The 13634-nt window shown below is 36.8% G+C and overlaps 1 protein-coding gene across 1 annotated transcript in view; it reads left to right on the top strand.

Annotated features, from left to right (window-relative positions):
* The window catches only part of PIP4K2A (phosphatidylinositol-5-phosphate 4-kinase, type II, alpha), a 50335-nt gene that overhangs the window by 19836 nt on the left and 16865 nt on the right, over window positions 1–13634 (top strand). The window contains exons 4-5 of the mRNA XM_010006954.1: window positions 9028–9174; window positions 11701–11739. Coding sequence (XP_010005256.1) covers window positions 9028–9174; window positions 11701–11739 — 186 coding nt within the window. The remainder of the gene's footprint in view (window positions 1–9027; window positions 9175–11700; window positions 11740–13634) is intronic.

The following is a 13634-nucleotide window of genomic DNA, read 5'->3' as shown; positions in this document are numbered from 1 at the left end:
CCACGTGTCTAGATGTTTTTCAGGCAAGTGAAGTGTATCTTAGCCTGCTGGACAAAGTCTGGAGAACCCATGGCCTGGGTGGGAAGGTTTTAAATCATTCTCTTGACCAAGCCATCCCACACAGGATGGCCTTAAACTACATTTCTGCTAGCAAAGAATGCCATTCCAGATAACAACCATCAGCACTTGAGCTCATTAATGGTGTCTTGTGTTTTTGCTTTGGACCAGCTAGGAGTCTTCCAAATAATTCTGGGCAAGGTTCAAGCTATTAACTTAGGCCAGTTGCTGTTCCTACTTAGAAGTTTGAATGTGAACATCATGTTTTAGAGGACAGCTTAATTATTTGGATGTGAATGGTTCAATTCCAACTAGAACTGATGCCAGAGAACAGTCCAAGAACTAATTCACTAGTATACATGTTGTATGGTATGGCTTGGTTGCAATAGTGCAAGGCATTTCAAATACTGTACTAGTACTCTTGTGGAAATCTTTGTCAGTAAAACAAGTTTTCTTGAGTTCAGTTTTAGTTTGGCACACCTTCTTTGCCAATAGAGTAAATATCAAGTTACCCATGCTGATTTTACATACCTGTCTTGCTGCCCAGTATCTTCCATAACTGTAATTGTTGCTACACTTGAAGAGGCTAATTGTAATTACACACAAAAGTACCACAAATATGGGAATTCTAGGGGAAAGTCTGCTTGTTAGCTTTTTCCAGTTTCGGTTCACTGGTTGCCAGCAGCACTTACACGTGCTGTCCCAGCTCAGTTTGCTTCACAGCCCAGGTGTGATTGTGTTTTGGACTTCATGCCCTTTCATCATACCCTGTACCAGCTGCTGCTAGGGCAAGGCTGTGTTTGAAAGGTTCAGCCTGCCAAGGAAGGGAGCATGCAGACATGTTCAGATCCAGTTTAAAAGACTGTTTCTCCCGTGCCCAGTTCTCCCTTGTTAAAGATCTAGTGCCCCCAAAGGACCTGAAGTTAGATTGTCTATCCATCCTGCACAGTAAACACTTGATATCTTGCACCCACCTGCCTAAGAAGACAGTAATTATTTTCCAGTTACTTCTGACATGATTATGAGTTAGATTCATACCATTTACAACAGATCTTCTCTATCCCAAGATTATTTTTTTTCTTCCATAATTTAATTCCAAGTTTCTTGTCCACATTGAAATTCTGAAAAAGTTTCATTTAAACCATAATTTTATTCACCTATTTTCTTATTAAGGCCAACAGGTCCAAGCTGTTAGAATAATTCTAGACCTTGGAAGTACCTGTCCTTGTTTAGGGGCCAAACAAGCCTTATCAAATGTTTTCCAAGACTGCTTGAACTTCTTAATGATAAGTACAGGAGGATAATTACCTGTAAGCGAAGAATACTGGGGAGGGGACAATGTCACGTCAAGTGTGAGAAACTGGATGTTCTTCATTTTTCTTTATCCTTGGCACTTGCAAAATGGCTGTCATTCTCCTTGCACCATTGGAACTATGAAGCTACTGATGAGGAATCTGAAAGTTAGTGTGGTCAGCAGAGAGACACAGCAGGACAGTTTTCCCATGAACGATTCTGTTACTTGGAGTAGGATTTCAGTGGTAGTTTTGTGAGTCACAGACGGCTAGAAAGAGACATGTAGACTGCCACTGGAAAATAGAAATATCAGAAATCAGAAGCTGGTGGAGATGTATAATCCACAAACCCATCCAGTTCTTTCTGTCCTTCTTTCCATTTGTCTGAAGGTGCAATAGCCTGTCTGTGCTTCAGAACTGTGAGGAACTGAGGTTATGGTTACACAGTTGGTATACGTAGGTATTTGCTAAAGGAGCAGGAATTGTGCATAGCCTGTAAATACTTGTAAGTCTGAAAACACCAAGTCTAGATTGCCTGGGTTTTAATTAATCAAAGTTGTAATGGATATGACTGTACACCGTAGACAAATCAGGTTATTTCAGGAGACAAGAATGCCTAGTAACGTGTTAGGAATGTAAATAAAGTAAGTTAGTTTGGCTGAGTTACCCACTTTCTCCTGTCTGGGTGGAGCCCTATTGCAGTATTGCATGGCATTTTTCAAAAGTAACCAGTTGCATCCCAGTTTACAGTATTATTACCACTATAAAAAAATATCAAGAGTAAAACCAAAAGACATACTAGAAATCTGTAAATAACTAAAAGTGAACCAGGCTTGACAAAGTGTCAGGCCAAGTTGCTGTAGAAACATCATATAAGTCTATATAGCGATTCCAAATTAAAACTGTTGAGTTGTAAATAATAGTCCTTGTAAATTATAGTTTCTATCAAAAATTATGAATTACATTCATTTGTTTACCCTGTCTGATGTGATGCCTTTTTTTTTATAGTGGCAGTCAAGCCCACAACCTCAGACAGATGGTGAACGCTTCAGTCTAAACACTGACACTTTCTGTCAACTCATCAGATGAGTCTGAAGCTTTTGGTACTGAGTAGGAGCAGTGCAGATCATTATTTCTTCTCACAAAGTTAAAAACACCACAACGATGAAACAAAGCACTAAGCCCATCACTTCCAAGCTAATGGGGATTATATCTTTCTCCATGCTTAAAGTTGCAAAGCATCTTCTTATTTATGAGTGGACTATAAAGTCCCATCATACATGGACCAGCTTTCTATCTACATTTAAAGACAAAATAGCCTAGAGCATCAACCAGCTAGGCTTCCGAGTGTGGTAAATACAAATATCTGTGTATGTTAGGTTCTTACACTGTGAATTTCCATGCTAGTTAGTTTCTGACTACTCTAGTATTTTATGAAATACTGCTTCATAGTCTGAAGTACTGCTTTTAGTCACATTTTAATAATAATTTGCAGGTTTTTTTGGGCTGCCTATATTACTGGTATGCTATCAGTTATTAGTGGAACTCTTCCTGCTATTCATCAGGTGTTACTTTGAATATAATTTCCTTACCAAATGCACTAAACTCATTGCTGTGCTCCAGTCAGTCAGACTTTAAAACATTAAGAAAGTTGTTGCTGTATTGGCTCACAAGATGTAGTTTGACCATTGCAAATTGAGTCAGTTAATCAACATGTTCAGTTAAATAGTATTTGAGGGCAAAATCAATTATTCATTTGAAATACTTCCAAATCAAGTGCAGTTTTGTTTTAAACTTGTGGCCCTGACCCCCAAGAGCAGAGATCAGAAAAATGGAGTTAAACCTACCACTGACTTTGGTGGTGTTAAAGGAGAGCTCAGCAAAGTCATCTGGGATAGTAAGTGCATTGCCAGGATTTCACCCTGTGTTTAAGCAGCAGGTAATAACCCTGCTTTCTATTAAAGGAAAACTTTTCATTTAAGCATTGATTCAATGTATGGTTTTATGTTTCTTTGGGATGTATTGTCCTATGAAAAGTTCCTTAATTTACATACCATATAGAATATACTTCTGTAGATACTGGTATATATGTAGATATTTTCTAAAATACAGGTATGATTTTGAAGAGCAGAAATCAGTGACAGTTGAGTAAAATTCTGTAGGCAGATATACCAGTTTCTGAAATGTCTGAATACCCTGCCTTTCCCCATTAAATAAACTGGCTTTAAATTTGAAATTAGTGTAGAAGTGGAATTGTGCAATTTGAGAATAGGTGACAGGATAGAAATAATAATAATAAAAAAGCAACCTGAATGTCTCAGAAAAACCAACGCCTTTTGAACACCTTTTTTTTCTTTTTCATTAAAATGGACTTCAAAAGGGATTTATTATTCCTCAGTGCTGACACCCAAGTGACTTCAGTAAAGTAAAAAAATTGAGAAGCCATCTCAAAACAGGTGAACAAGAGGGAATTGTTAGCATACAATCCTTCCAGTATAAATCTACTCATGAGTGCAGGTACCCTTTAGGTTTTCTATAGGTGGCTGGTCCCTGTTGACTGCACATTCTCTTCCCTCCACAGGTAATTGTATTCAGAACCAACACCTATTGCACTGTCTGTCTCCCTGGCAACCAGCAGGATAGTGAATAGTGGTAAAGGAAAGGGAATACCCATTTACTGGAGGCTGCAAACAGCGGAGTGATGGGGAAGTGAATGGCAAGAAAGGAAAGAATAGAATGAGCTAAAAAGGTGAGAGAACAACATAAAGGAAAAAAGAGAAGCAGAAAAAAAAATATGACCTTAGCTTCTGGAGAGGTAAAAAAATTGAAAGAAACAGGAAGACAAATGAAAGGAAAAAAACAGAAAATAAAGTTAAACAGGAGGAAATTGTTCAAGGAATGGGGTTCAGGACTGTGCAGAAATTAAGGAATAGTGCTAGGTTATTGAGTGGGAAGTAGAAGAAAATGTTCAAATCATAAATAGATTTAAAAATATTACTGTAGACTAAAAGCAGTTTTGCCACAGAAGTCATTATGAAATAGGCTAGAGAATGCCCCAGAAAAGAAAGTGGGGACCAGGTGTCTGTTCACAAGTAAATATGTAATTACACAGAACAGCAGAATGGACTTGGCTGCACTGGCTCTGTTGAGGACTGGTTTTCACCAGCAGCTGTTGTCTCTGTATTTTCTGTATATTTATTGTATTTTATGCATGTAAGCTACTGGTGTTGTGCAGAACTCTTTGAGAATAAATCAGCGTGCGCAGTGACTCATTTGATGGTCACAGCACCAAGTATAATGTTCCCAAATATTCTGAAATTTTGACATAACTCTTTGGACAACTTTTTAACCTCCTTTTTGGGGAGCAATTCCATGGGCCAATGCACATGCACACAACGCTTTAGTGGAGGGTATTTTCTGATAGCAGGCAAGAGTATTTGGAAAGAGAACGTTGAGCTCAAAATAGTAATATAAATCTCTTGTCCTTCACAATGTCCAAAGTGTTTTTAAGTAACTATTGCTTGCCATTCAGTTTATTTAAAGAAAGTATCCTAATAAATGTATAGACTTGTCTCCTAAGAATTTTATCATGATATAAGCATGGTGGCCTTCATCATGATGTAGAAAATCATTACAACAACACATAAGGGGATAACAAAGGATGAGCGTGTTGTGTATTTCTGAATTAATGTTTGCAAAATAGGGCTACCTGTGAGAAACAGGAATGTTGAATTTTCACATAGAACCAAGGTAGTTATAGTTCAGGATTTAGTGTTCAGTGTTGTCAAAGCAGTCCACAGATTATCTCCAAGGGGAGGATGAGAAATGGCAGAAATGGGAATTTTACCTTGTGTTTTTTCAAAAATGGCATAACTTCTTTGCCAATAACATATATGCACTATGCTATCTTCTAGTCATCCTGACATCTAACTAGCATTACCATGGGGAAGAAAGAAGCTAAGATTCTTATTTTTCATGTAAAATGAGGTAGGAAAGGTTCTGATCTTACTAAGGAGCTGTATTTATACAAAAAAAAAAAAATAAATGACAGTATGGGGTCATAAAGAGTTTTTTTACTGATTTTGAGCTTTAGGCATGGGCTTCAAAAGCCCTGAGAAAATTAAAATTTGAAAACTATGCTGTGCAGCTGATAAAATGTGTCAACATGCTGATGTTACTGTATTTTGTGAATGGTAATAATGTCCTCACACTGTGCAGAAAAATGAAAATTGTCTGGATTAACAAAAAATAGCGGAGTATTTATTATAACACTTCAAAAAATATAGATTTTGTTACTTCATATAAGGTCTTGTAAATGTGTTACCTAAGCATTATGGTTTTATTTAGCAAGACTGCTTGGTAGAATTGTTTTAATGTTCATTTTAGAAAGAGTTAAAATAAAGAAGTGAAGGTCTTTTCTTTCACTGAAATTTAGCAGTCCTGTTAAGCATGTACTGGCTTATTTTCTAGGCTCACTTTTATTCCAGTTGTGAGTGGGAAACTTCAGGAAATCATTCCTTAAAAGCACCTTGAGGTGACTAAATTGGTACTTCATTTGTATCAAGATGGACAAATTGAAAATCTGCCAACCAGTGACCAGTGCAAGTCCTGCTGGACTCTGAGCCAAACAGATGACACATTTTGCCTCCTCTGTGTTACAGATATGGGGGATTGATAGTTTCAAAGGCAGGAAGTTCTAGACCAACCTTGTAGATGCTGACAGCAAGTGGCCTTCCTCCCTCTTTCCTTTGTCTCCCCATCAGGACAAGAAATTATGTCGTGGGAAACACTGAAATCATGTTAGGGGCTTTTCTTTGAGTTGCAAGGGCGCCAAGTGTCCACAGTCAGCAGAGAGTAGGAAGCAATGGTTGCAACACATGGTTTGCTTTGAGAAGGTCTCTTAGAAGTCTGCAAGAACACAACCAAATCCCTTTTTATCAAGTGAAAAGTGGTACTAGCAGAACTTTTCATATCCTGTGTTGCATGCTAGTAACCCTGCCCATTCAGGGGGCTTGTTTGCAAAATATTAGAATGAAACAACAGCCTTAGCAAATTGCTAACCCTAACTTACAAATAGGATTTCAATTACTTTCATTAATTGCCTTTTTTCCCTTGTCATGTAATACAGAACAGTTTGGTAGGGGGTTGCCTACTGCTGACCAAGGGATTTGCTATATGTTACTACAGTGGGTATATTGCACGTATTCCATATTAATGACACTGCAGTTCTACAGATGGGGGCACTTCAGGACAAGAAAGGTTAAAATCAGAGGGTTAGCAATAGCTGGGGTTGAAGAGATGATTTAAGGGTCAAGACTGTGCCCTAGCAGCTGAGAGGAAGGGCAGGGAATAATTAATCTGATATTCAAGATGCCAAGCTGCCATTCCTTCATGTAGCATGAGCTCTTGGTGTAATGTCAGATAAAGCTTCTGCATTCAGATCCCCTTATGGAAAACTGGAGTAATGGTATTTATTTATGCACAGGTATTCAAATTCTGTGGTTAAGAGCCATAAGACTAGGAATGGCTGGATCCATTAAAGAGTTCAATGGCTTGAAATTCTGTGGCACTAAACTCGTTTTGGAGTATTTACCTTTACTCGTATTTACCTTTAGGTTATATGCCAAGCATTTGATGTTTATCACAAAATAATCCATGTTTTTTGAATAATAGAAACTAGTATTTTAAACAAGTTTTCTGTAACCTCTGCACTAATAGTACTAATATAATTTTATGATCAGATCTCTAAGAGGAGCTACTGATGGTCAGAATGAGCTATGTATGCTGCAACGCATTATAACTGCTTTGTGAGGTTGGTAACAGCCCTGTGATTGAAAATCCTTCAAGAACTCCAATTTAAAATTTCTGAGTCTGCTAAGCACAAAATGCTTTTCAGGTGCAAACTGGTCGATCTTTGTGCACTGCTCAGGACTGACATTGCTTTTGTGGCCTTTCACTGTCAAACTTCTTTTTATTTTTGGGTATACAAACCTGTTTTCTTCCTAAAATTCTGATTTGCATTCACTGAGCCTCTGCAGCAGATTAAGGTGTTTTGCCTGTTTATAAGCCATCACTTAAAACTTTTAAGCCATGAGCTTAAAATGAACTGTCACAACTGTGACATGAACGTGTGTTGTGTGTTCTGTGCTTCGGGCTTGTAACCCCAGTGCAGCGCCAGGCAGGCAGCAAGGGCTGGGACAGCCCAGGCTGTGCCGGCCACGGTCAGTGCAGCTCATGTGCCAGAGCTGTTAGTCAACGTTATATGTAATTCAGAGTCAACAGTTTCCGTCTTTGGTCTTCATTCACTTTGTTTCTTCCTGGGCAGGATTGTTTTCAGGACTCTTAAATCTTTCTAAAAAGCGATTTTTAATTTTACCATGTGAGGAGGAAAGCCTGAATCCGGTGGGTACAATTCCAGTATTTACTTAGTGAGAGAAATTCCTTAGAGTTAGCAGAGGAACCCAAAATTGCAAAATCTCTGGGGTTCCAAGAGCTTTGTTATATTATTTGTTACCAAGTCCTGCCTATCTTTGTTAAACAATTCGAATTACTTACTCAGTTAACTTGTTTTAAACTCTCTGTATTTTAGAATAATGTATTTCTAATAACAAGCTCAATCTGGCACAGAAGAAACAGAAGCATCAGTATTCAATGAATATTTAAAGTTTATCTGCTTTACAAGCTGACTGTTGGTTAGTTTTCGTGTTTCCTATTTAGGGCTTGAATTTTTTATTTTCTCCGTTTTGCTCTGTTTGAGACTTGGTAACAGTGGAAAGAGGAAAGCTAGTGAGTCCTCTTCTGGTTTGTGTCATTGTGGCTTAACTTTTCCTTGGTTCCACAAAATATAAGTGGATGTGTTTGAGTTGGTTTTCAGATTAATACAATATGGACATTTTTATTCTGAGAATCAATATTAATTCTTCAGTAGTTCTTGTTATCAGTGTAGTCTGTACGTTTTCTCCTCCATCCAGTATTCTTTCCAATAGAACTCTGACTTGTAAGGCAAGTGATTTTTTTTAAAAAAAAAGTTAATAGCCCAGATGTAATGGAATATAGTGACTTTAAGGAAATACAATGATTCATAAATAAAAAAAATACAGGGATCTTGCATTTCACTGCTCAGGTGTATTGACCTGAAATGCAACTATCATGTGTGGAACTCACAGAAAGCTGGTGATAATAAATAATACCCCTTGCTGGGTACAGTGCCATGAATATTCATCACAGTGAAGAAATATTGGGAGTGGAGAAACATAAAAATTAAACACATTCTGGGACAAAGAGCACACAGTACAGCAGTGTGATGTTTGAAAAAAAAGTATTTGTTTTTTGTCATCAGTACCAAATATGTTAATCTACATTAGTTGTGCTTTTTGGACCATAAAAAGTGGAAAAGGTCTGTCAAACAGAGCCTGCTTTTCCTACAAGACTGTAGAAGTCAAGAGTTATAAGTCAAGCAATTCAAGATTTTCCTTTTTAAACACTGGCCTAAAAGCAGAACAAAATCCTGATGAAGAGGCTTGTTTTGGCTGGTTTTTAGAAGGTTTGTCTCCACACAAATACGTATTTGGCAAAGAGGTGTGTTGTTTATGTGTATTTTATCTTAAAATATATAAATAGATGTATTTATTTAATATGCATTCATGTGAATTTCTTTTTTTTTCTTTTGCTTCTGCAGTTTATTGTGGAGTGTCATGGGAATACACTTCTTCCCCAGTTCTTGGGCATGTACAGGCTTACTGTTGATGGAGTTGAAGTATATATGATTGTTACAAGAAACGTGTTCAGCCATCGTTTGTCTGTTTATAGAAAATACGATTTAAAGGTGAGAAATAACTGATGATAAAACAATGGACAAAGCAGCTGAAAATCTTTGCTATGAATGTTAGATTAAGCTGATGCTTTAACATTGCTCAGAATTTTGATTCATTTAAAATTGTGATATGTAAGAACCAGCATTAACTGGTTTACATTCTGCATCTAAGTTTAGCAAAACTGAAGAATTGCACAGATTTCTTTGTATTGCACATGTTTTAAATGCAACCAGGTATGTTTGCTAAACGTAATTAGTGGCTAAAGGTAAAAGCTTTCACACTAGTGCAGTAATAATTCTACTTCTTAGAGGTTTTTATCAAGATTATGGAAAGCCACAGCTGATTCTGCAGAGGGCTTTTATAAAATAACTAAATACATCATCATTTAAACCAATAAAATGCTACTAACAAAATAAATTACTACTAAAAAAGCTACATATTTCACTCTGTATTTTTAAAATATTTCAAGTAAAAAATAGAAGGTTTTTAAAAAGCAAAATTTCTGTTGCTTTTTTTCAAAAGGTGTGTTACTTTTCTTTCAGAAGGTTTATCTGCTTATTGTAATTTTGCCAATGGTTAATACACGGTGCTTACAACAAATTCCCAAAATATAGCCTTAGTCTTAAGGGACTGAATTTCAATTTCCTCTATATAAGCTTCCCTTAGAAACCTGCTTCTTTCTGGTACACTTAATTTCTATGTGTTGAACCACTAAGTGCATCTGCAAACTTGTTTTAAGATATTTATTTAGCATTCTATACTAAGAGATTTGTAATGCACCTTTTTTTCCAGCAGTCAAGTGTCTGTGTGGAAATTGGTTACATAGTCAACAGACCCTGATTTATAAGAACTGATTTCCAGATTTTCAACAATTGACTATTTGGTATTATTGGCAGCAGAACTCACTCAGGAAAGATATTTTTTTGTTTAATTTGAGAGAACTGTATGTGTTTCAGAGCATCACAATGTCCAGATGCAGTAAAGAAGGGATGAAAGCACAACAGAAAAAAACATATATTGTATATGGTACCTTCTTAGCATTGGTGTCAACAACTGTCGCTACTGTTTACCTCTCTGAATGCTTCTGTATTTACTCAGTTTGTCCAGCAGGAAAGAATTACTTTAAATATAAACTTCTCTTACAATTTAAATTTAGCATCAATATCATACTAATCTTCAAAGTAAACTCCTTCACTCAGCACATTTATAGCGACACTGCATATATTATAAATAGCTTTTTCTTTATTTACATTGCTACAACATCAGTGATTCCAGAGTCCTTTTACATATGTGAATTTTTGGACACCAGCTTAGAGCTCACTTGTAGGTCACGTCCTCACCTGTGTAGGTACTAAGAGACAGCACAGATCAACACAGGATTTCAAAGCTATTTTTCTGACTGCCAAGGCATTTTATAGAAATAACTTCAGTGTCAAATTTGGCAATCTCCCTAATTTTTACCATTGTAAATCAACTTTTTTCCTCCAGTATGGTTTTCAGCTGATCTTTTTTCAGGCCCAGTAGTCTGTTGGAGCTGTAGCTGTCTATTGGAGCACAGAATACTATATAAAAGGTGGATCATCTGTAAACTACAATCTCAGACTTTTACCAGGCTTTATCATCAGTTAACAATATAATGGGCCATAGGTAATAACTAAGGCACAAAGTCCCATTTACCTATTTTCTCCATCCTTTCTAAGTTTCTTCCTGCAAACAGAATAATACACTGTATAAAAAGATGTGGTTGGGAATCCTCATGTTCTTTAAACTAGTACGACTCCACTCCAGCACTTCTTTACACAATGCACACCTTTCAACAAATGACAGAGCTTTCAAAGGCCAATTATCACGTTTATAGTTATTTCTTGCAGTGCTATTATGTGAAAACAAATGCAGGGTACTTTAAGGTGTGGTCCTGCTCCAAGAAATTTGCAAGGAGATACAGCCATTTTTGTCATCCCTAGCTTATTCAGAAAGCACCATAATTGCCTACTAGTTTTAAGCTAAAAAATGAATAAAAAAAAAATAAATGTCCAAAATGTCTTTGACAATCACAGTAGATCTTGTGAATTCAGCTGGTCTCATCTCTTCTTTTGACTTAATGTTGCTGTGAGGTGCTTTGTTCTTGTTTGTGATCTTTTAATATTTTTATGTATTTTTATTGAGTGCCATCTTTTCCAAATATTTATTATATATGTCCAAATAGTTATATAGAATAGGCTATTCCATGACTATACGGCTAAATTGGCACAAAAAAGTAAAAAGTCTGAGACATGAGGAAGAAGCTCCAGCAGTCAGGAGGACAATAGATATAGAGCATTTGAGGATTTAATCCATCTTTCTTCTCTCATGATACATCTTCAAGTGGTTGCAGCAGTTCAGTGGCCCTGGGCATTCTACCTACTGTATCACCTTTCTTTAAAACAGCTCTCAAGTTCAGAAGGATGCAGTTCATCCACTTTTTGACCTGTTATCGTAACATTTTCAAATTAGTTTCTGACATATGCACATTTTTAGATCCATTTTTTCTGTTTCAGGGCTCTACTGTGGCTCGAGAAGCCAGTGACAAAGAAAAGGTATGGTGCATTTCTGTTTCTTTTTCAGTTATCTAACCTGCTAGCAAGTCTCAGGACAAACATAACCAGTGCTGTTCTAGCCCCATTTCTTTGTTTTCTGTCATATTCTCCCCTCTTGAGTTCTACCTTATTCCCTCCTTTATCTTTCCTCTATTTTCTGCAGACCTCTGAATATTGGTTTGCAATGGTGTTGAGATTTCAGAGGTAAGTGAGCCAATCCTCTACCTCCTCCTTTTCCTTTTTTCTCTTCTCTTCTTAGTTTCTTCAGGGCCTGCCCTGTGGTAGGAAAACATCAGGACTTTCTTCTCCTCCCTCCTTACTTATTCATCTTCTTTCTCTTGCTCTTTAATATTGAAATATCTGGATACTCCATGTCAGTTAATGGAATTACGTGATCTGTCGCCATTTCTAATGTGAAAGCGAAGATGAACCAAACCTTGAATTAGGAGGACCTTTGGGTATGTAAAGCTCATACAAATGAGCATGAAAGACTTAGATGTACATGTAGCTATAATGAGACACCATCTCCCTCAAATTCTGTTTCTGGGCTGAAACTTTGCTCTAAAAGGAAATAGATCACTTAATTTTTCTCCATCTCCAACTTCAGTTCATTTGGAAAATATAATGTTCTCAAAATCACGTATCTCTGAGGTTTCAGTGTAGTAGTCTGATTGCTTTAGGAGAGGTTTGTCTAAAGATTCTGCAGATATTTAAAGGTGGCACGTAGCCTCCATCATTTAAGACTTCTTAGATTTCCGAATTTGGGTAGTCCAGGAACCCATGACACCTGTTTTTCTAAGTTTTCCAAGCACATTCCTTCTGAATTCATGTAATATCATTCAGCAGTTCACTTAAAGACTTCATTTTGTGTTTTCCTCAAATTCCATTTAGATAATTTGTTTTCCTCCTAAACATTAGCTGTGCCATACCTGCCTCTGAGTCTTCTATAAGTCACACAGCTGCACTAAGGAGTAAGGGACATGCAGTAGCTATCAGCCCTACAGTTCTGGCTGCATGAAAAACTCAGTGTGAAGTTTTTCTACTTTGTCCTGAGGTATGAACGAACACTTAAAATTCTTCTTCCAGCATTAGGCAACTACTATGTCCCAGATGCCAACTGCAGTTACAGTAGTTGGCATTAGCTTCTCTTCTGCTGTACCAGGCCCTCAAGATCACATCTTGAATGGTCTTCATCCTTTTCTTGTGGTCTGGTTTTGTTCTTGTTTAGTAGCACAACTCTAGTGTTTTTAAAGCAGTGGGATTAACCCTGCAGTGTCTTACAGATTACACCTGTTGTCATTGAAAACATGTGCTGATATTACTAAAATAATCTGAGAGACATGAGGAGGGCATATTCTTTGAATGGGACTACTTTAGGTTGCAACATTAATGCTTGGAATAGTAATGTAAAATTTAAATATACTACATATATTTAGCCAAAAGGGAGCTAACTCTATACAGATATTTAGTGTAGTGGTTTTGAGCAGTTTCAGGAATATATCACACAATAATAAATAGATTAATAATATACACACGTTAATATGTTGAGTGAGAACCTCAAAGAAGCAGTGCCTTAATTTTGTTCCCATCTAAGTTCATGGCAAAATTACTATTGAACTTGATTATAGCTAAGTTAAAACAAAGCTGTGTAGTTTTGCATGATTGTGTGTGACAATTATTCTCTAAATTTAATGTGAAATCGTATCTTCAGTAAGGCTAATAAAAATTCCTTTCAATTTCAACACATCTGGAACCTCCCCTTTCATCTTGAGTGCTTCTATGAAAGGAATATAAAAAAAGCTTGATCCCCCCTAATTCTGCTGCTGCTGTTTTAAATCTCACACATTATTTTCTTTTCAAAGGAATTTGATTTCTTGGAGACAGAACTACACTAA

The sequence above is a fragment of the Chaetura pelagica genome, unplaced genomic scaffold, assembly GCF_000747805.2.
Source record: "Chaetura pelagica isolate M959 unplaced genomic scaffold, ChaPel_1.0 scaffold17, whole genome shotgun sequence".
NCBI lineage: Eukaryota > Metazoa > Chordata > Aves > Apodiformes > Apodidae > Chaetura > Chaetura pelagica.
Note: the sequence above shows the minus strand (reverse complement) of the source record. Positions and strands in the feature narration are given on the sequence as shown.